At 41.0% G+C, this 22,809-nt stretch overlaps 1 protein-coding gene across 3 annotated transcripts in view; it reads left to right on the forward strand.

Moving 5' to 3' along the window:
• LARP4B (La ribonucleoprotein 4B) overlaps positions 1-22,809 on the forward strand; it is an 89,067-nt gene that overhangs the window by 50,848 nt on the left and 15,410 nt on the right. For all 3 annotated transcript variants that reach the window (XM_032622113.1, XM_032622112.1, XM_032622110.1), the window contains 8 exons: positions 1,707-1,845; positions 2,093-2,233; positions 14,757-14,835; positions 16,071-16,207; positions 18,891-18,994; positions 20,350-20,460; positions 21,660-21,713; positions 21,796-22,005. In XM_032622113.1, the coding sequence (XP_032478004.1) occupies positions 1,707-1,845; positions 2,093-2,233; positions 14,757-14,835; positions 16,071-16,207; positions 18,891-18,994; positions 20,350-20,460; positions 21,660-21,713; positions 21,796-22,005 (975 nt within the window). The remainder of the gene's footprint in view (positions 1-1,706; positions 1,846-2,092; positions 2,234-14,756; positions 14,836-16,070; positions 16,208-18,890; positions 18,995-20,349; positions 20,461-21,659; positions 21,714-21,795; positions 22,006-22,809) is intronic.

Consider the following 22,809-nt stretch of genomic DNA (forward strand, 5'->3'; position numbering starts at 1 on the left):
TGCTAAAAATGGAAAAGACCAGTGTGGGTTGGTGTTGGGAATTTAGAGAATGTATAGCATGTCCACGAGGTCAGGGGAGTATGTTCCGTGGGTGGGAAACTTGATGTGTGTTGTGTGGTAGAACGAGACTGGGTCTAACCAGAAAAGGTGATTTACGCTAGTATTAGAATAGGAAAGAAAATAAAGATTTGAGTTAAAAAAAAGAACAGATTGAAAAAGTGTAACTGCTGATAAGGGCAGTGGTGTCTGTGAGGTGCGGAGCGTCTTCTGCGTTGCTGTGCTCAAGGCAGCAGTCGTTTCTGCCTGTTCCCCATGATACTCTGATCGCCTCGTGCTGTACTGGGCACTTAGTGAGAATTTCAGAAATTGTTGGAGAGATGAGTGGATGTGCAGAAGCAGAGACCAGAAATGAGCTGGAAGTTTAGATGTCATTTAAGAAGGGAGCTTGAAGAGTAAGTGCTTCTTGAGAATGATATTCTTGAAGGAGAAGGGGGACCCTATTCTTTGCCCTATCCAGTACTTAAAAGGACTCCAGATAGGCCCTCACTTAGGTCCCTGGTTTTGTGGGCATGAAGTTTATTGCCCACGCCTCCTCGGTATGAACAGAATGTATTCTGTAGTTTTAATCCACATCAGTCTCTTTGCTCAATTTCAGAAAAACTTTCACTACAAACTTTAATCGCCCCAGCTAGGGTGAATTTCCTTTTTAGGATTGTTAACCCACATGTTTCCTTCTTGGCTCATCATGATGCCCCTGACCTTGGAGACGGCATCTCTGGGGTCATGCAGTGAGGCTGCTCCCAGTTTGGAGCTCCTGTCTGGCACTACCTGGGGGCTTCTGGGACCTGGAACCTTGTCTCCCTCCCTTTGGAAGCTCTGGCCCCTGCACAGAGGTGTTAAGGCTTATGGTGCCTGGGAAAAGGCAGATCATTTGGCTAGGTTTTGCTCAGGAATCATGGCAGTAGAACTGGAGTTAGTTTGGGGGGCAGCTGTCCCCGGGACATCAACTAACTTTTAGAGTTTGGAAGCCACTCAAGGTTTGTAAGCAGGAGAGGAAAAATCCAGGGGTGGTTGTGGGTTTAGTAGGGTGTGCCAGGGAAGACCTCAGCAATCCCCAAGGCGTGTGAAGGCGTGAGCCAGCCGTGCGGATGTCTGGGAGTGTTCTGGTCAAATGGAGCCGGGCAAGCAGAAGGGCCCGGTGTGTCCAGAACAGCAAGGAGGCCGAGTAACTGGAAATAAGCACAAAGAGTGGCCGCACCAGGCACCCCTCCACCAGACTTTCATTTTCTGCAGCCTTTACTTCTGTGAGTGTTCGAGCTTTATTTTAACATTTTATCCATTGATATTCAGATTTCTAAATCTGTGAATTGTGTTGGGAATCTGGAACAGAGATGATAATTGGATCACCAGTTATTTATCAGTTACACAGTTGATCAGATATCTCCATGAAGGCAGGGGCTCTTTCATTCCTGTTTCTAGAGAGCCTTCTACTTAGTAAGAACTTAAAATCTACTGGTGAGTTGAGTTCTGAGTACATCAACTTTTATTACTTTTTCACTTGATTTCATCCTAAACGTACATGTAAATAGGTTCAGCCTTTTCCCCATAAATTCTCTAAGATGGATGTGTTTTAACTCTGAATTAGTAAGTAAAATTGCATTTGATTGAAATTTGGATACAAATGAATATATCACATTTTTTCTTAGGTACCAACGGCCAAGGTTTCAGAGCTAAACCCTAATGCAAAAGTATGGGGGACTCCTGTGTTACACTTGGAAGCAAGTAGTGCAGCGGATGGCAGTGTGAGCGCAGCCTGGGAGGCGACGCCCGGCCGCGGCCAGGAGGGTGAGTGGGTGGGGGCGAGGGGCATCTTTCCTCTTGGCTTCGGCTTTGTTTCCTTGTAGTTCATCTTTGGGAAAGTGTTTGTTAAGATCTGTGTCACGGTTAGTGACAGTATTTAAGAGCAATGAGGTTTCTCACAGTCAAGTTAAAAAGGTCAGGTAACTGCAGGTATAAGTCTTTTGTTTTGTTTTGTTTTAAGAGAAGGCTGTTCTTCTAACCCTGCCTTTTGGGGTGAAATTCTTAATTACAGGATTGGACACCAATGGTGATGGTGACAAAAGTCATGAGAATGCTGCACTGTCAGATTTTCAGGAGTCAGACCAGACAGCCATGAGCACTTTGGGTCTGGACCACTCAGAGTATGAATCACCGCCTGAAAATAGCGAGACGGGTAAAGCTGTTTTATGAATTCATTTTCATATAGAGTATGGGCTTCTTCATGTAACATTTTTAATTCTTTGTTCATTTCTTTTTTGTTTCTTCCCTTGTGGTTTGATGATTTCTTTAGTGTCATGCTTGTGTTCTTTTCTCTCTAGCTTTTGTGTATCTATTGTAGGTTTTTGATTTGTGGTTACCATGGGGTTCCTCATATATGTTAACCTATAACTATGTCTACTTGTTTTAGACTGATAGTCATTTAAGTTCAAACACATTCTAAAAGATCCTTCTTTTTTTACTCTCCTCCCCCACATTTTGTTTTTGATGTCATTTTGTATATTCTTGTTTCTCCCTTAACTGTGTATTGTAGTTATAGTTGCTTTTACAGTTTGTATCCTTATCTACATACTGACTTATTTAAGTAATCTTCATTCCTTGCTATATGTCTGCCTTTCCTAGTGGAATTTTCCCTTTCCAATAGATTCTTAGTTCTTTTCCACTTCAAGAAGACCCTTCAACATTTCTTTTAGTGTAGGTTTAAGTATTGAATTATTTTAGTTTTTTGCTTGTCTGAGACGTTCTTTAATCTCTTCTTCAATTCCGAAGGAGGATAATCTTGCTGTATAGAGTATCCTAGGTTGCAGGTTTTTCCCTTTCAGCACTTTAAGTATATATATCATGTCACTCCCTTCTGGCCTGCAGAGTTTCAGCAGGAAAATCAGCTGATAACCTTATGGGGGTTCTCTTGTATGTGACTCTTTGTTTTTCTCTTGTTGTCTTTAGAATTCTCTCTGTAACCTTTACCATTTTAATTATGATATGTTGTGGTGTGGATCCCTGGGTTCATCTTGTTTGGGACCCTCTGTGCTTCCTGTACCTGGATATCTCTTTACTTCTTCAGCTTTGGGAAGTTTCCAGCCATAATTTCATCAGATACATTTTCTACCCCCTTCTCTCTCTCTCCTCCTTCTGGAACCCCTATAATGTGATTGTTAGTATGCTTGATGTTGTCCCAGAGGTCCCTTAAACTATCCTCATTTCATTTTACTTATTTATTTTTTTGACTGTGTTGGGTCTTCGTTGGTGCACGCGGGCTTTCTCTAGCTGCAGCGAGCGGGGGCTACTCGTTGTTGTGGTGCTCGGGCTTCTCATTGTGGTGGCTTCTCTTGTTGCAGAGCACAAGCTCTAGGCACACGGGCTTCAGTAGTTGTGGTGCACAGGCTTAGTTGCTCCGCAGCATGTGGGATCTTCCTGGACCAGGGCTCGAACCCGTGTCCCCAGCATTGGCAGGTGGATTCTTAACCACTGTGCCACCAAGGAAGTCCCAAACTATCCTCATTTTAAAAAATTTATTTTTCTCTTTGCTGTTCTTATTGGGTGATTTCCATTATTCTGTCTTCTAGATCACTTATGTGTTCTTCTGTGTCGCCTAGTCTGCTTTCATTCCCTGTACTGTCTTTCTCATTTCAGGTATTGTATTCTTCAGTTCCGACTGGTTCTTTTTTATATTTCCTAGTTTCTCGTTGAAATTCTCACTGTGTTCATCTGTTCCTTTCCCTAGTTCAGTTAACATTCTTATTACTAATGCTTTGAATTTTTTATCTGATAAGTTATTTATCTGTTTCATTAGGGGTTTTTACAGGGTTTTTTCCTTTTCTTTCATTTGAAACATATTCCTCTGTCTTCTCATTTTGTTTAACTTTCTCTGTCTCTATGAAATTAGATGAAACAGTTAACTATCATAGCTGGGGGAGTGTTGGGGGGCCCATGGTGCTGGAACAGAAGCCTTGAGGGTTGGGTTTGAGCTGGTTCCATTCCCTCTAAATGTGTGCAGACCCCCCAACCCCGCAGTGGTTCCTCCACCCTAGTGGAGAGCAGGCCAGAGCCAGAGGGGCTGGAGCGAGCTGGGGTGCACACTAGGTGGTCCCAACACGCCATCAGAGCCCCAGGCCATTTCTAGTCCAATACCTCTGTGCACACATGTACCGACAATGGCCACCCTCGCCCTGTTCAGAGGTTTGTGTGCTTTTAAAAATTCAGCTTGTTAAATCTTTCCCTAAACAATGTGCCTTTCACTGCTTCCTTTGATTCTCCTTTAAACTGACTCTTCTGTTGATGCAGAGGTGAGAGGTTCTGGTCCAGAGGCCTCACAGGGAATGTAAGACCTGAATAGTTCCTGAACGGCAAATCAGATTTAAATAGAAGCGGAAAACTGACTGTAGGGCAAAACGTCGATAAAAGTACAGAGAGGGAGCGTTAATGTTGAAATTGAGAGTCAAACCCAAAAGGAGTTGGCTTTCTGTAAAAGGGATATTTAAAGCTTTTCAGAAGAAGGAAAAGAGGAAGAGAGCAGTTCTCTTTTGGGTTCCAGGGTGTGGACCAGCATAGAAATGGCTGTAGGTAATGGGACACCAATTGCTCGCCTCCGATTTTGTTTCTGCCTTGATCTAAAAGACCAAACAATTTTTAAAACCCCAACAGACCTTAGGGGTAGGCTACACTCTCATTATTGCCAGTTGGATGGGAAAGCTTGAGTGGAAAGAAATAACTCCCTGAAACTGGCTGCCAGCAGTTGAGCAGAGCAAGTTGCCAGCAGTTGAGCATGTTCAGGACCCTGTGTGACTGTCTAGAGACACGCTTGGGTTAGAGAAGGTTACATGACCGAGAAAGCCTGCCCTCCCTTTGTCACCACCAGCTGTGGTGTTATGTACGAGAGGTATGTAATAAGCACCATGTAAGTGTTTGGCATTAAGTATTTGTTTATTTTCCTCTTGAAGGGGCCCCACGAAGACCTCATCCACACGGTTTCTGCTTCGGTTGGCAGTGACTGACCTTTGTGGTCACATGCCTGCCTGGACCCTCGCTTCCCTCCTCACTCTGCCTGGATTACACAGACCATCATTTCAGTTACTTCCTTGCATCTAACTTCTTCACAGTTGCTTAGCAGATGCCTCCATCTTGTTTAAATATAATTCTCTACCTACTCTGTGTCTGTTCCTGAGCAGATAGACAGATGTGGCTGAAGAAAAAATTATAGCAGTGTGGAATGGTCTCATTTTCCATTCATGGTCTCGGACTAGCGGGGCTGCGTGGCTCCGTGCAGCCCAGCTTCTGGACGGCTATTTCACATCTACCAACCTTGGGGTATAGAGCATTAATGAAGCATAATTGATGTACCATAAACATCACATGTTTGGAATACCCTAACCTTTCTATGAGTTTTATTTTCCTTAGTTTAAAGCACAGTATTCAGTGCATTCTAGAATTGACTTGCTGACTCTTCCCTTCCTCACTGATTTCTCTACTGAATTTGATGAGGTGTGTGTACACATGAAAAACCATGACCCAGTCAAGATAACAAAGCTACCTGTGCCCTTCCTCCTGCCCGCTCCCTGCCCCTGCCAACTGCTCATCTGCTTCCTGTCACTGTAGATTAGTTTGGAGTTTTCTAGAATTTTATGTAAATGGAGTTTTATAGTATGTGCTCTTTTTCTCAGGCTTTTTTTACTTACTAATTTTGAGATTCATTCATGTAATAACATTTATGGGCCGTTCCTTTTTATTGCCAAATAGTATTCCAGTTCATCATTTACCACTGTTTGTTTTTCTGTTCACCTGCTGATGAATATGTGGGTTGTTTCCAGTTTGAGGCTCTTACAAATAAGGCTGCTATGGACATTTATAAACAAGGGTTTGTATGTACATATGTTTTCATTTCTCTTGGGTAAATACATAGGAATGGAGTAGATACATCATCTATTAGGCATAGGTTTATCTTCACCCTTTGCACTCACACCTGCAGTGGATCAGAGCTCCAGCAGCTCCATGTCCTCACCGGCACTTGATACGGTCAATCTTTTAATGTTAGTCATTCTAAAAGGTAGGCAGTGGAATCTTATTGTGGTTTTACTTTGTATTTTCCTAATGACTAACGGTGCAAAACATCTTTTCATCTGTGTATGTTTTCTTAGGTGAGGGGTCTGTTCAAGTCTTTTGCCCATGTTTTTACTGGGTTGATTTATTATTGAGTTGAGAGTTCTTTGGACACAAGTCTTTACCAGATATATAACTTGCAAATACATCCTTCCAGTCTGAGGCTTGTCTTTTTGTTCTCCTAACAATATCTTTTGAAAAGCAAAAGTTTAAGATCTTTTATATTGTCCAATTATGGATCTTGCTTTTGGTGTTTTTCCTGCGAAATCCTTATTTAATCCAAGGTTGCAAAGCTTTTCTACTATAAGTTGTATGGTTTTAAATTTTACATTTTTTAGGTCTGTGGCCCATTTTAAGTTAATTTTTGTATGTGGTCTGAGGTGTGAAGCAAAGTTCTTTTTTGTTTTTTTCTCACATGTAGATATGCCACTGTTCCAGTACCATTTGTCAGAAAGACTCTCCTTTCCCCACTGCACTGCCTTTGTGCCTCTGTCAGAATCATTTGTCCCTGAGTATGTCGGTTTGTCTCTGGACTGTCTCTTCTCCATCCATCTCTTGGGACAACAAAACCACGCTGTTTTGCTTACTGTAAATAATTCTTAAAAACACAGGTAGTATTAGCCTTCCAGATTTTCAGAGTTATTTTGGCTATTCTAGGTCCTTTTCATTTCCATGCAAATTAGAATGAGCCAGTCAATTTCTGTAGAATGCTGAGATTTTTATTGGGATTTCATTGACTCTGTAGATCAGTTGGAGAAGATTGACATCTTGGCTAGATGTTCGTGACATGGTGTATGTGTCCACTTGTTCAGATCTTCTTTAATCTCTCTTGACTGTATTTTTCAGTTTTCAGCCTACTGGCTTTTCACATCTTTTGTCCAATTTATCCTTAAGTATCTCATATATTTTGGTGCTATTGTAAGTCATTTTTAAAAATTCAATCTGCAACTGTTTGTTACTAGTAGATAGAAATATAATTAATTTTTATAAATTGATATCATACCCTGAAAACTTGTTAAGCTCACTTATTAGTTTTAGAAACTATTTTGTAGATTCTGTTGCATGTTCTATATAGGCTATCGTGTTATCTATGAATAAATTCAGTTTTATTTCCTATCCAATTTGGTGCCTTTTATTCCTTCATCTTGCCTGGTTGCACTGATTAGATCCTTCCTTACAAAGGTGAACAGATGTGGTGAGAGCAAACATCTGACTGATCTTAGGGGGGAAAACATTGTCTTTCACCATTATGTATAATGTTAGTTGTAGTTCTGCATATATGACCTTTATCGGTTAAAGGTACCCTTCTGTTAGGATTTGCTGAGAGTTTTAAAGAGAAATGGTTAAAGAGGAGTTTGTGATACTTTTTTCTTCATCTATGGCAATGACCAAATATTTTTTTTCTTTTTTAGTGTGTTAAGATGAATTACATTGATTTTTTTTTTTTTTTTTTAATGTTTAACCAACCTTAAATTCCTGGGGTAAGCCTCATTGGGTCAGGATGTAATACATTTCTGATATATTGTTGGATTAGACTGGCCATAATTTTGCTTAGAATTTGTACACTTGTGTTCATGAGGAATATTGCTCTGTAGTTGTATTTTTGATGTTTTCCCTCCTATTAAATTTTTGGGAAGAGTTTATTTCTTCCTTAAATGAAGAATGAAGCCATCTGAGCCTAGAGTATTGATTGTGGGAAAGTTGTCAGCTACAGTTTGTTTTTTTATATAGGGCTACCCAGGTTTATTTCTTCTTGAGAAAGCTTTGGTTACTTATGTACTTTGTTCATTTCATCTGAATTTTCAGTTATTGCATAGAATTGCTCATAATATTCTGTTTATACTTCTAATATCTGTAGAATCTGTAGTCATGTCACATCACTCATTCCTGTTATTGGTAATTTATGTCTTTTCTCCCCTCCTCCCCCAGTCAATCTGGGTAGAGGTTTGTCGATTATATTCATATCAAAGAACCAGTATTTGGATCATAAGTCAGATCCTATGGTCTCTACCTTTAATTTAAATGTTTAGAACATAAATGTTTACTGTGGTAATTGATATGTTTAGGTTTGAGTCTCTCACCTTGCTATTTGTTTTAGAATAGCTTTAGACTTACAGAAAAATTGAGAAGATTGAGTACAGAGAGTTCCCATAGACGCAGCATTCATTTTCTCCTGTTAACATCTTACATTCGTATGATATATTTGCCACAGTTACTGAACCAGTGTTGGTACGTTTTACCTAATGTCCTTTTTCTGTCCCAGGACACCATGTTACATTTAGTTGATATGTGTTCTTAAGGCTCCTCTTGGCTGTAACAGTTTCTCAGATTTTACTTGTTTTTGATAACCTTGATAGTTTTGAGCAGTACTGGTCATTTATTTTGTATGGTACTGGAATTCATTTGATGTTTTTCTCATCGTGATGGGTTTGAGGGAAGGAATACCACAGAGGTCAAGAGCAGTTTTCATCCCATCATTTTAAGGGTACATACTATCAGCATGATTTATTACGGTTGATGTTGACCTTGACCAGTTGGCTGAAGTAGGTTTGTTATTAGCTTTCTCAACTGTGAAGTTACTCTTTTTTTCCTCCCTCTTTCCATGTGGTGCTCTTTGGAAGGAAGTCAGTGACTGTACCCAACCTACACTTCAGGAATGTCCCCTTCATGAGGGCAGAGAATCTCCATAAATAACTTGGAACTCTTATGCATAGGGATTTGTCTCTTCTCTCTCATTTATTTATTTGTTCAGCCATTGACTTGTATCAGTGTGAACTCATGGGTGTTATTGTATCCATGTGTAAAAATCATCACTTCTTTATTTGATTGCTCCGATGCTCTACCTTTGGCCATTGGAAGCTCTTCTAGTTGGCTCCTCCATCTGACCTACCCCATCAGTGAAGGGTTTGTTGTTGTTTTGTTCTCGTTCCGGCTGCTCTGGTCCTAGAATCAGCCATTTCTCCAAGGAACCTTGGTTCCTTGTACTGGAAAATGGTATTTTATAAGAAAACAAGCTTCCATACTTATCCACGCAGTTAGCATTTCTGGTATTCTTTATTCCTGTGTGTAAATCCTGATCTCCCTCTCTTGGCCTTAAAGATACTGTGGTGCTCTCTTTTTACCTGCATTATTTCTGATAACTCTATCATCCTTAACTTTGTTCCACTGTTTAAAATCTTGCTGCTTTTAGGGCTTCCCTGGTGGCGCAGTGGTTGAGAGTCCGCCTGCCAATGCAGGGGACAAAGGTTCGTGCCCCGGTCTGGGAAGATCCCACATGCCGCGGAACGGCTGGGCCCATGAGCCATGGTCGCTGAGCCTGCGCGTCCGGAGCCTGTGCTCCACAACGGGAGAGGCCACAACAGTGAGAGGCCCGCGTACTGTAAAAAAAAAAAAAAAAAAAAAAAAAATCTTGCTGCTTTTAAGATTTTTCTCATTATAGTAGTTTTGAGTATATTGATTATGATGTATCTTAGTCTTAAAGGTAATCTTGTTTCTTGTGGTTGGGGTTTGTTGAGCTTCTTGATCTGTGATTTATAAATGTTTTCATCAAACTTGGAATATCTTGGCTGTAATATCTTCAAATGCTCCTCCCCTACCTTGCCATTTCTTCTCCTACATGATCTCTAGTTATACCTATATTAAGCCCCTCGAAGTGATCCTCTGTCCTTTTTAAAAAAAATCTTATTTCTCTGTTTCATTTTGGAAAGTTTCTCATATCTTCTAGTTCACTAGTCTTCTATACTATCTGATCAGTTGTTAATTTCACAAACTATATTTTTGATATCAGACATTGTAGTTTTCATCTGTACAAATTCTATTTGGGTCTTTTTTTATATTTTTCATGTTTCTACCTAACCTTTGGAGCATGTGGGGTACAGGTAGGATAACCATTACAGTGTCTTTGTCAGTTAATGTTAACATCTGTGCGGGATAGGTTTCTTTACACTCACTGTAATTTTTGGTTGGACTGGTTTTGACTTCGTTAGGTACTTAATATTTTTATATTTCTATAGATATTTTGGTCCTTGTTCCAGGATGCCACAAAGTTACTTGGAAACAAATGGATCCTTTCATATCTTGTTTTATGATTTGTTAGGCATGAGTGGAGCAGTGCTCAGTCTGGGGCTCATTATTTCCCACTTCTGAGGCCAGACCCTTCTCTCCTCTTGCCAGTGTGTTTGGGGCTCTGTGAGCATGAGGTCTTCCAGGCCAGCTGGAAGCAGGCACTGTGCAGCAGGATATGTGAGCTCCCTTCTTCCTTTCAAGTGTTTCTTTCCTGGCCGCAGGGAGTCCATCATACCTGTGATGTGCATAGAACACGCACCTGCCTCCAGGGGTTCCCCACGCCTCTGGGCGCCCTCCCAGTGCACTCTGTCCCACGCCCTGAACTCATTGAGCCCGCTGGCTTCCATCTGCTTCCCGCTTCCTGAGCCCAGGCCCACGACCGTTGTGTGTCTTTATCGCTCAGGAGCCGATGCTCTACATCTGGAAAACTTGCTTCACCTATTGTTTATTTATTTTTTTTAAATAAAAAAAAAATACTCATTCGGGCTTCCCTGGTGGCGCAGTGGTTGGGAGTCCGCCTGCTGATGCAGGGGATGCGGGTTCGTGCCCCGGTCTGGGAGGATCCCATGTGCCATGGAGCGGCTGGGCCTGTGGGCCATGGCCGCTGGGCCTGCGCGTCTGGAGCCTGTGCACCCCGACGGGAGAGGCCACGGCGGTGAGAGGCCAACATACCGCAAAAAAAAAAAAACTTATTAAAAACCCACCATATGCCAGATTTACTTAGGACACATCAGTGAATATGATCAATGAAAGCCTTTGCCCTACTGGTGCTTAACATCTTACCGGGCAGAGACAGACTATTCATAATACACATAATAAATAAGTTCATGTTATATAATGTAAGGGTGATAAAACACAGTGGAAAAGACAAATCATGGTAGGGTAGGTTACAGTTTTTTCTAGCTTTATTTAGGTGTAATTGACACATAAAAATTAATTATACTTAAGGTATACAGCAACATGATGGTTTGATATCCACCACTTCACATACTTACCTTTTTTTTTTTTTTTTTGGTATGCTGAGAACACAAGATCTACTCTCTTAGCAAATTTCAAGTATACAGTACAGTATTATTAATTATAATCATCATGCTGTACATCAGGTCCCCAGAACTTATTCATCTTATAACTGAAAGTTTGTATCCTTGGATCAACATCTTTCCATTTTCCCACCTCCAGCCCCTGGCAGCCATGGTTCTACCCTCTGGTTCCATGTGTTCAGTTTTTTTAGATTCCACATATAAGTGACATTGTGTAGTTTTTTTGGGTTCTGTCTGACTTATTTCACTTAGCATAATATTCTCCAGATTCATTCATGTTGTTGCAAATGGCAGGATTTTCTTCTTTCTTGTGGAATAATATTCCAGTGTGTGTGTGTGTGTGTGTGTGTGTGTGTGTGTGTGTGTGTATACCACATTTTTTTAATCCATCAGTAGACACGTAGGTCGTTTCCACGTCTTGGCTATTGTAAATAATAATCGAGTGAACGTGGAGGTGTAGCCATATCTTTGAGATCCTGATTTCCTTTCCTTTGTATATATGCCCAGTAGTGGGATTGCTGGATTATGTGGTAGTGAGTGCTATTTTTAATTTTATGAGGAACCTCCACACTTTTCCATAGTGTTCCATTAGCTGCACCAATTTACATTCCTACCAATAATACACAGGGGGTCCCTTTTCGTCACATCCTTGCCAACACTTGTTATTAGTTACCTGTTTTTGATAATAACAATTCTAACAGGTGTGAGGTGATCCTCATTGTGGTTTTTGACTTGCACATCCCTAGTGATGAGAGATATTGAACATCTTCTCACGTGCCACTTGGCCATCTGTATGTCTTCTTTGGAAAAATGTCTATTTAGGTCTTTTACCCATTTTTTTTTTTTTTTTTAGATGTTGGGGGTAGGAGTTTATTAATTAATTTATTTTTGCTGGGTTGGGTCTTCGTTTCTGTGCGAGGGCTTTCTTTAGTCGTGGCAAGCGGGGGGCCACTCTTCATCACGGTGCGCAGGCCTCTCACTATCGCGGCCTTTCTTGCTGCGGAGCACAGGCTCCAGACGCGCAGGCTCAGTAGGTGTGGCTCACGGGCCCAGCCGCTCCGCGGCATGTGGGATCCTCCCGGACCGGGGCACGAACCCGTGTCCCCTGCATCGGCAGGCGGACTCTCAACCACTGCGCCACCAGGGAAGCCCCTACCCATTTTTTAATCAGAGTTTTTTTGCTACTGAGTTGTGTGAGTTCCTTATGTTCTGGATATTAACCCTTTATCAGGTACATGATTTGTAAATATTTTCTCCTGTTCAGTAGGTTGCTTTTTCATTTTGTTGATGCTTTCCTTGGCTGTACAAAAGCTTTTAAATGGAATGTAGTATCCCACTTGTTTATTTTTGATTTTCTTGCCTGTGCTTTTGGTGTCATATCCAAAAAAATTGTTGCCAAGACCGATGTTTAGGACATTTTATCCTACATGTTTTTCTGTGGTTTTACGGTTTCAGGTCTTACGTTTAAGTCCTTAATTCATTTTGAGTTGGTTTTTGTATATGATGTAAGATAAGGGTTCCATTTAATTCTTTTGCATGTGGCTATCAGCTTTCCCCACACTGTTTATTAAAGAGACTGTCCTTTTCCCCCTTAAGTATCCTTGGCAGCATTGTTGAAAATCAGTTGATCATAAATATACGGGTTTATTTCTGGGCTCTCAATTCTGTTCCATTGGTCTATATGTCTGTTTTTATGCCAGTACCATACTTTTTTGATTACTATAGCTTTTTAAAGTAGTTTGAAATCAGGAAGTATGATGCTTCCACCTTTGTTCTTCGTTCTCAAGATTGCTTTTGCTATTCAGTGTCTTTGTGTTTCCATACAAATTTTAGGATTGTTTGATGTATTTATGTGAAAAATGCCATTGGAATTTTGATAGGAATTGATTGCATTGAATCTGTAGATTGCTTTGGAAATTTTTACATGGAGATTTTCACAGTAATAATTATTCCAATCCAGGAACATGGGGTAGCTTTTCATTTGTCTTTAATTTCTTTCATCAGTATCTTAAAGTTTTCAGCTTACAGATCTTTCTCCTCCTTGGTTGGATTTATTCCTAGGTATTTAATTCTTTTGGATTCAATTGTGAATGGGATTGTTTTCTTAATTTCTTTTTCGGGTAGTTTGTTGTTAGTGTATAGAAGTACAGTTGGTGGTATGTCACAAGTCACATAGGCTTTCTTCCTTGTCCTGCATTCTTTTTTCTCTTTGTTCCTGTAACTGGCTAATTTCACGTGACCTGTCTTCGAGCTTGCTGATTCTTCCTTCTGCACAATTAGGTCTGCCCGTGCCCTGTGGTTTTCTCCTTTGTGTCACATTCTACCTGTTTACTGTTGACTTGTTTGACTATTGATTGCCTCCCAATAAGAGCAGAGACTGCCTCATTGAGGCTGAGTAAGCAGTTCCACAGCAGTGCCCAGCATACAGGAGATAGCTAAAGGAAAGACAGGACATATCTGTTCAATGTGAATTTAAATGGTGCTCAGGAGAGGCCTTTCTGGATGAAGGAATGAAATGAGATTGTGGTTTCAACGGCTGTTTCTGATTTTGTCTCATTTGCTCCATTGGTTTTGTTTGTTTTGTTTTGTTTTTTGCTGGTGGGGGATGGATTTTGCTAAAGCTCTTTACATAAAGCACACACAAGCTCTCTGTCCTTATTTGTCATCAGTGTTCCCACTTTGTCTTTGCTTTTTTGATGGTCTTTAACTTTGACTTTTAAAATACAAGTGTCTCTTGTTAGAAAGTTCTTAATGTATTATTATGCCATGCAAATCTATATAGTAGTGTGCAAAAAAACTTTTAGTTATTTTGATTATTTCCTGTATATTTTATTATATGTTTAGTATCTCGTGTGCTTCTAGGTTACTTGAAAATCCTTTTTGAATTGAGACAAAGCATTAAATAAGCTTATACTTATTTTGTAATAAAAAGCACCTGCTAAACTTTGCTAATAAATCTTACTCCTCAGGGTTTTTTTGGCTGCGTTGGGTCTTCGCTGTTGCATGCGAGCTTTCTCTAGTTGCGGTTCATGGGGGCTACTCTTCCTTGCAGTGCACGGGCTTCTCATCGTGGTGGCTTCTCTTGTTGTGGAGCACAGGCCCTAGGTGCTTGGACTTCAGTAGTTGTGGCTCGCAGGCTCAGTAGTTGTGGCTCACGGGCTCTAGAGTTGTGGTGCATGGGCTTAGTTGCTCCGCGGCATGTGGGATCTTCCCGGACCAGGGATCGAACCCATGTCCCCTGCATTGGCAGGTGGATTCCTAACCACTGCACCACCAGGGAAGCCCTCAGGTTATTTTTTGAAACTGTGTTTTTGTTTGGGGGAGAGTGGTTTTTTTTGTTTTGTTTTTCTGCCTCTGCTTGCCTTGTAAAATATCATTTTTCTTATATTCTCTATACATTATGTAGATAAATTACTATGTATATTGAAAACATTAGAATTGCTATACTGAATCATGTGCTTGGTAAATTTAAGCCGTTTTTCCATTGCTTCTCTGTAGGAGGAAATGAATCTCAACCAGAAAGCCAGGAAGACCCCCGGGAAGTACTTAAAAAAACATTGGAATTCTGCTTGTCTAGGTGAGGATGGTAGAGTTTTTCTAGTATCTGATATCTAAGGTGTTGTGCACTGCTACTATGTACAGATGTCATGCTTTACACAGAAGGAGTATCTGTTAACATCTGTGTCTGTAAATCCATCTGTAGGAAGTCGAGATCCCCCCTACCCCCATCCCCAGCCCACGGACTTGGACTCTGATGGTGGAGCCATAGGTGGTCAGCCTCACAGGTTTTAGTCCTGGGTCGTGCTGTTGGTCACTCACTTTATTGCTTTTCCGTCCTCTGCTGCAGAGGGCTGTTGAGGCCAGAGTTGGAGTCACAGCCCCTCTGACAAGTGTTCCAGCCTGAACTGCAAGCACTCCGGGCACCAGCCTTTCTTGGCCTTATCACATTTTTCTTACTTTTTCATTCTCTTAGCTGCGTTTCCTTTCTTTAAGAAGTTGTGTTTCGGGGCTTCCCTGGTGGCGCAGTGGTTGAGAGTCCACCTGCTGATGCAGGAAGCACGGGTTCGTGCCCCGGTCCGGGAAGATCCCACATGCCGCGGAGCGGCTGGGCCCGTGAGCCATGGCCGCTGGGCTTGCGCGTCCGGAGCCTGTGCTCCGCAACGGGAGAGGCCACAACAGTGAGAGGCCCGCGTACCGCAATAAACGAATGAATGAATGAATGAATGAGTGAGTAAATAACAATGTAAAAAAAAGAAGTTGTGTTTCTATTTTTTTGTTTGTTTTTGTTTTGTTTTTTTTGTTTTGCGGTACGCGGGCCTCTCACTGTTGTGGCCTCTCCCGTTGCGGAGCACAGGCTCCGGATGCGCAGGCTCAGCGGCCATGGCTCACGGGCCCAGCCGCTCCGCGACATGTGGGATCCTCCCGGACTGGGGCACGAACCCGTGTACCCTACATCGGCAGGCGGACTCTCAACCACTGTGCCACCAGGGAAGCCCTGTGTTTCTATTTTTAAAAAGCTACTCAAAACACTTTTTAGAGCAAAGATGAGCTATAAATACATTTTTTAAAAGATTTACCTGCTCATTAATTTTGATCATATAAAGTGCAGTACACTTTTACTTTTGCTCTCTCTGCCTCCCCAGATGTCTTTGACAAAATCGACGTAAGGTCAGAGAGATGGCAAATCGCGGGGGGTGGGGGGGGTTGAACTCAGCTCTCACTCCAGGGCAGTACCGTACCACACTCGTGCCTCTTGTGAAGGTTGCTTTTAAAGAAGTTGTGAATTAAAGACAGATTGTCTTCTTTCTCCAGGGAGAACCTTGCTAGTGACATGTACCTTATATCGCAGATGGACAGTGATCAGTACGTGCCAATCACCACGGTAGCTAACCTGGACCACATCAAGAAGCTCAGCACCGACATAGACCTGATTGTCGAAGTGCTGAGATGTAAGTAGACTGCAGCCCAGGCTGCATCGTGCGTGGTCTTGACGGCATTTTTCTTGCCAGTGTGATGCTTAGATTCACAGCCATTCGTGCTAAGGTACCCAGGCCTGGCGTCACAGATGGGCCACTGTAGGTTTTCTAACAGGTGTGTGGTGGTATCTCATTGTAGTTTTAATTTCTGTTTCTTTAGTGCCTGATGACACTGGGCAGTCTTTTCATGTGCTGCCTTTCTGAGCTGTCTGTGCAAATGTCCCACCCCCACCACTTTTTTTTTAATTAGTTTTATTACAGGTGAGATTTAAGGAGTGTGTATTTGTGTGCAATTTGAGATGCACATATCTGTATTTGTCCTTATTGGAGATGTGATTTGCAAATACATTCTCCCAGTCTGTGGCTTCTCTTTTTGTTCTAATAGTGTCTTTTGAAAAGCAGAGTTTTCAGTTTTTTTATATAGTCCAATTTATTAATTTTTTTCTTTTATGGATCTTGCTTTTGGTATTGTGCCTAAGAAATCTTTGCTTAATTCAGGGTCACAAGGATTTTCTCCTAGAAGTTTTAGTTTTAGGGTTTACATTTTTAGATCTGTGATCTGTTGTCAGCTGATTTTTGTATGTGGTATGAGCTCTCTACCCCCTTGCATGTGAATGTGCTGCTCTTCCAGCCCATTTGTTGAAAACACTCTACTTCTCCACTGCACTGCCTTTGTGCCATCGTGAGAATCATGTATCCCTGTATGTGTGGGTTTCTCTCTGGGCCATATGTCTGTCCTCAATCTATTTTGTCTGTTTTGATGCCATTGCTGCAGTGTCTGGATGGTACTGGCTTTTATAGTACATCTTAAAGTAGTTGCAAAATCTCCAGCTTTGTTTTGGCTCTTCCAAATGCTTGGCATTTCCATGTGAATTTTAGAATCGACATTTTGGTTTTTCAGAAGGTCCTATTGGTATTTTTACTGGGATTACATTAAATCTATAAATCAGTTTGGGGAGTATTGACATTTTAACAGTATTGGGTTTTCTAATTCATGAACATAGGATATCTCTCCAGTCATCTAGAAAAATCTTAAAAATTTTTCTCTTGGCAATGTTTTGCAGTTTTCATAGTGCAGGTATTTCATATCTTACCAGATTTATAACTAAGTATTTCGTATTTGGGCATAAATATTTTTATTTCAATTTCTAGGTGTTCGGTTGCTAGTATGTAGGAATAAAATTTATTTTTGAATATTAATCTTGTATACTTAAACCTTTTGAAACTCACAATCCTAGTTTTTTATGGAAATTGTATCAGATTTTTTACATAGAGCTCAGCTTGAATGAAAGTGAATGAAAAGGTTACCTTCTTACACCCAGTCTGGGTGTATGTAATTTCTATTTCTTGTGTTATTGCTCTGGCTTAAGCCTCCAGTGCTGTGTTGAATAGAAGTGGGGAGAGTCAGCATCCTTGCCTTGGCCCATCTTCTAGTAAGAAAGATGCTAGACGTTGGTTTTTTTGTAGGTGAGGAGGTCTTCCTTCTATTCCTAGTTATCTGAGAATTTTTATCAGAAATGAATGTTGGATTTTGTCAAATGCTTCTGCATCTATGAGATAGTTGTGTGGGTTTTTTTTTTGTTTTTTAGTCCATTAATATGGTGAATTACATTGCTTATTTCTTTTGGTAAACCAACCTTGCATTACTGAGAAAAATCCACTTGTCATTCATTTTGTATTCCCATCTTTATATATTGTTAGATTCAATTTGGCAAAATTTGGTAAGAATTTTTATTGTTCATGGGAGATATTGGTCTATAGTTTTCTTGTTTTGTAATGCCTTTGTTTAGTTTGGGTATCAAAGAACTGCTGGCTTCATAGGTTGAATTGGAAAGTACTTTCTTAAGTTCAGAAGAGTTTGTACTACAGAATTGTTATTTTTTTTCTTGACATTTGGTAGGATTCCAGAAACCACATGGGCCTTGAGTTTTCTTTTCTCTCATGGATCCTACTTCCCAAAAGTTAGCTTTGGTACTACGGGATGTTTCCATTTCTGATGTTGGTAATATATGTCTTTGTGGTGGTACACAGTTCTGAGCCCTGATTTTGATCCTGCTGTGCTATGACCTGAGTCTGCATGTGATAGAATTTCATAGAGTGACACCAAAAAACAAAACCTAACAAAAGGAGATAAGGCAAAAGCTGGTGAGACCTGAATTGGGCCTGTCCCCGTGCTGGCAGCGTTGACCCTTGTTTCGATGGTGGATTGTGGTCGTGTAAGATCCATCGTTAGGGAAGGCTGAGTGAAGGGTGCTTGACAACTTCTGTGAGTTCAAAATTAAGTCGTAAGGAGACAGGAAAGTGTCTTGTTTTGGGGACTTGTAGAAAGAGAAAGTCTTTAGCCCTGCATTGTGACCGACTTGGAGTTGTTTGAGCTATGGAGAACCTGTGTCATAGCGTTACCTCTGTTACAGCTCCCACAGGGCTCCCCAGAGCCCCTAATTGTAATGTGCAAGATTGGTCTAAAACCTTTTGATAGCTTGTGTTAAGCTATCAAGACTTTTGACAGTTTTCCCATTGTATACGGCTTTCTTTAACGCGTCTGGCGATGTAGTCTAACACGTCCCGCTAGAGTATCTGCGTTAGGTCACGATGTAGTGCAAATGGTTGATTTGTTTTAGTATTTGTGTATCATCCATATCTCTTCTCTTTACAGCTTTACCTTTAGTCCAAGTGGATGAGAAGGGAGAAAAAGTAAGGCCAAATCAGAATCGTTGCATAGTAATATTACGTGAAATACCTGAATCCACCCCTGTAGAAGTAAGTCATTTCTCCTCTGAAGGAAACTTGGACTTTTTTGGGTGGGTTTTTTGTTTGTTTCTGTGGTTTTTGGAAGATGTATTTTAAAGCAGAAATACGTACAGTAACACTTTTTCCCCAAGATTTACACACTCTGATAGTTACAGTGTGATTCATTTGTAAGAGTGGTTCTCAAACTTTTTGGTCTCAGGACTCCATTACACATTTCACGCTGAAAAAAATAGAGTTTTTGGTAACTTCAGTATTTAGAAGTTAGAAAGAGAAAAGGTTTAAATATTTATTCATTTTAAAATAAGAATAGTAAACCAGCAAGTTGAGACAGAGAACATATTTTTATGTTAAATCACTTTCCAAAACAAATTTTCACGATGAGAAGGATGCAGTGAACACCAGTGTGACCTGTGCTTGATTTGAGCCGACGTGCCAGTATTGGTGCATTTCTGGGTTTAATTTGACTGGTTGATTTTTTCATTATAAGTCATATTTTTCTATTTCTTTGTGCGCCTTGCAAATTTTGAATGGATGCCAGGCATTTTGGATTTTATTTTATTGGGTACAGAGTGTTTTTGTACTCCTTTCTGTGCATGTTCTTGAGCTCTGTTTCGAGGCTCAGTTAAGTGACTTGGAACTGGTGGAAGCAGACTGGCCTCCCCCTGGGGCAGTGCTTCCTGAGAGCTCCACCTGATGTCCTGAGTTAGGATTGTTTTCCACTCAGGCTGGTGGAGATACTCCCCGATCCCAGAGAGCTCTAGGGGAAACCTCTCATCACCAGGTTGCTGTTTCTGCAGCTTTGGGCTGGGCCTGTGCCCACCCTCCTGGCACCACGGCCTGGAAGCCCCATACGTGAATCAGGCACTCCAGGACCTGTCTGTACCTGTCCCTCTCAGGGATTGCTGTCTTGCATGGCCCGAGGTCCACTGTCTGAAAAATGCTATTTCATATATTTTGTCTTTTGTTTGTAATTATTTCATATGGGAGGGTAAATGTAGTCCATCTTGGCTGGAAGCAAAAGGCCAGCTAATTTTTAGATTTCTTAAATTACCTTTCTCTGCCTCCAAATTGTGTAGTTATTGGCTACTGGTAAAATAAAATATTTTCCTATTAATTTAGTTTCGGGTCTCTTAGGGGTCAGGAAAGCTGTCAGTGGGTTGTGAATTTTATTTCCTGTGACAATGGGATCCTAATTCTGGAAGCCGCACTGAACTCCTCAGCCACCTTGAGAGAGGGCCCTGGACTTCGGTGTGCTGGGGTTGTCTTCTAGGCATCTGTCCTTAAGAGTGGGCACCGTGTTTCTTTGGTGAGGACAAACAATGGCATAGTTGAGAATTAATTCCTAACCTCTCTGTTTTCTGTAGGAAGTAGAAGCACTATTTAAAGGAGATAACTTACCAAGATTTATAAACTGTGAATTTGCCTATAATGATAATTGGTTTATTACATTTGAAACAGAAGCAGATGCACAACAGGTAAGCTCTTCCTCCCCTTACCTCCCACCCTGTTCTGCCACAAAGGACAGAGTTTACCAGTACTTAGCAGTCAGTACATAGTGGGACTAAATGTGGGCACGGAGATTACGATCACATGTGGTGTTGAGTGTGAACATAAGGTGCAGGGAAATCAGGTTGAAGAAACCTAAAAAGGTGTATGTGTAGACAGTTTTGTAGCGATGTGAAAAGCATAGACGTTATTTTCTAAGGACATGTAAGACAGGCAGCCTAGGAAAACTGGTTCTTTTCTTATCTCTGTACAGATAAAGGTTTTAATATTTGGAAAAGTGTTTGGGAAGTTTGAACCTAATTCTAACTTTCCCTGGGCAGCCTTGTATTACAAGGTGCTTGAAAAGGCATTGAGAAGCTCTGTGAGAGGCATGGAGTTCAGACGGCTCCCTGCCCTTGAAGGAAGCATCATATTCATGGGAAACTCTAGCCTGTGTGAAGGAATGGCAGTAGAGTGTGAGGCGTTAACACGTTTGAGGCTGCTGTGGGTTCAGAAGAGAGAAATGAGAATCTGAAAGATGGGTCTTAACTGGATGGAAGGGAAAGAAGGACTAGGAGGAGCAAGGTGATGGGAGGTGAGAAAAGGCAGGTCTGTGGGGCAGGTGCAAGCCCCCCTTACCTGAGTGGGGAATATGGCCTGAGGCTGAGTCACATGGGTCAGAGCCTTTGGAGTTATGTAGGAGAATTTGGAGCAGAATCAGGAGCTTCACAAATAATGACTTTTGAATATTGCGATCCTAATCCTTTCATTTCCTAAACTGTAATTCCAAGTTCATATTGGGGTTATTACTAGGACCTTGGTATCCATTGTTTTCCCAGGTAAGGATTCTTAGCCTATGATCTGTGAGATGCTTTTATGGTTTCTATTAACACTTACAAAATTTTATACACATACTGTCATAAGAATTTTTTTCCTTTTTTTTCTTTTTTATTGATGTATAGTCAATTTACAATATTACATTAATGAGAATTTTGGATAGGGGCTCCATAGCTCTTATCAGGATCTTTTAAGGAATCTGGGGGGACCCAAAAAGGTTAAGAATCACTGTGCTAGGTCCTATCCACCATATTTTAACTATATAATTGCTTATTTGAGGTGCTGAATTAATTATAGGTTCATCTTATTTATAAAATTAACACAATGGTGTTATGAATGATTTTGTCTTCAGGCTTACAAATATCTGCGAGAAGAAGTCAAAACTTTTCAAGGAAAACCAATTAAGGTAAGCAAGACCATTGGTTATACTTTATCTGCAAACCAGTGTCCTTAAGTGTTCTAAGAGAAACTTACATGTTTTCAAACAGGCACGGATAAAAGCGAAGGCAATAGCTATAAACACATTTTTGCCAAAGAATGGCTTTAGACCTCTGGACATGAGCGTCTACACACAGCAGCGCTACACCGCATCGTTTTACTTACCTCCAGTCTACAGCCCCCAGCAGCAGTTTCCTCTCTACAGCCTGATCGCCCCCCAGACATGGTCAGCGACACATAGCTATCTTGATCCGCCCTTGGTGAGTCCTGGCTTCACTGGAGCTTCTATGACAACAACCCTGTGGCAGACACTGGGTGCTTTAGAGAATAAGATCTTCCTCTAACAGGGGAAACCAGTACGGATGCCGTTTGCCATAGTAAAACAGGCCTTCAAGTTCTCTGGTGGATTTTCAGTTTAACTGAGAGAGAAATATGGAACTGTGTAAAATTTTAAAAACCTTTCCAATAATGAGATCCCGATCCTTTGCCTGGTTTGCCTCCCCTCCTGTCTAGCATTTCCTTTCCTAAGCTGTGTAATCCCTAGAAAAACCCAAAATGTGATTACGAGTTGTAGGCTAGCCGGGGTCCTTCTGAGCACAGAGGGGAACCCAACGGGACATGGTTTGAAGGAGAAAAGGGTGTTTAATAGGCTTCTAACAATCCAGGACAAGTGGAAGACATATAGACAGGCCTCGTTTTATTGCACTCTGCAGGTACTCCGTTTTTTTGGTTTTCTTTTTTTTACAAATTGCACGTTTTGGCAACCCTGCATTGAGCAAGTCTTCTGGTGCCATTTTTCCAACAGTGTTTGCTCACTTTGTGCCTCTGTGTCACATTTGGTAATTCTCACAGTATTTCAAACTTTTTCATTATAATTATATTTGTCATGGTAATCGGTCATCAGTGATCTTAGACTCACTGAAGGCTCAGAGGATGATTAGCAGTTTTAGCAATAAAGTATTTTTTCATTAAGGTGTGTACATTGTTTTTGTAAGGTATAATACTTTTGTACACTTAGACAATAGGATAGTGTAAACATAATTTTCATGCTCACTGGGAAACCA

This window comes from Phocoena sinus, chromosome 2, assembly GCF_008692025.1.
Source record: "Phocoena sinus isolate mPhoSin1 chromosome 2, mPhoSin1.pri, whole genome shotgun sequence".
Classification (NCBI taxonomy): Eukaryota; Metazoa; Chordata; class Mammalia; order Artiodactyla; family Phocoenidae; genus Phocoena; species Phocoena sinus.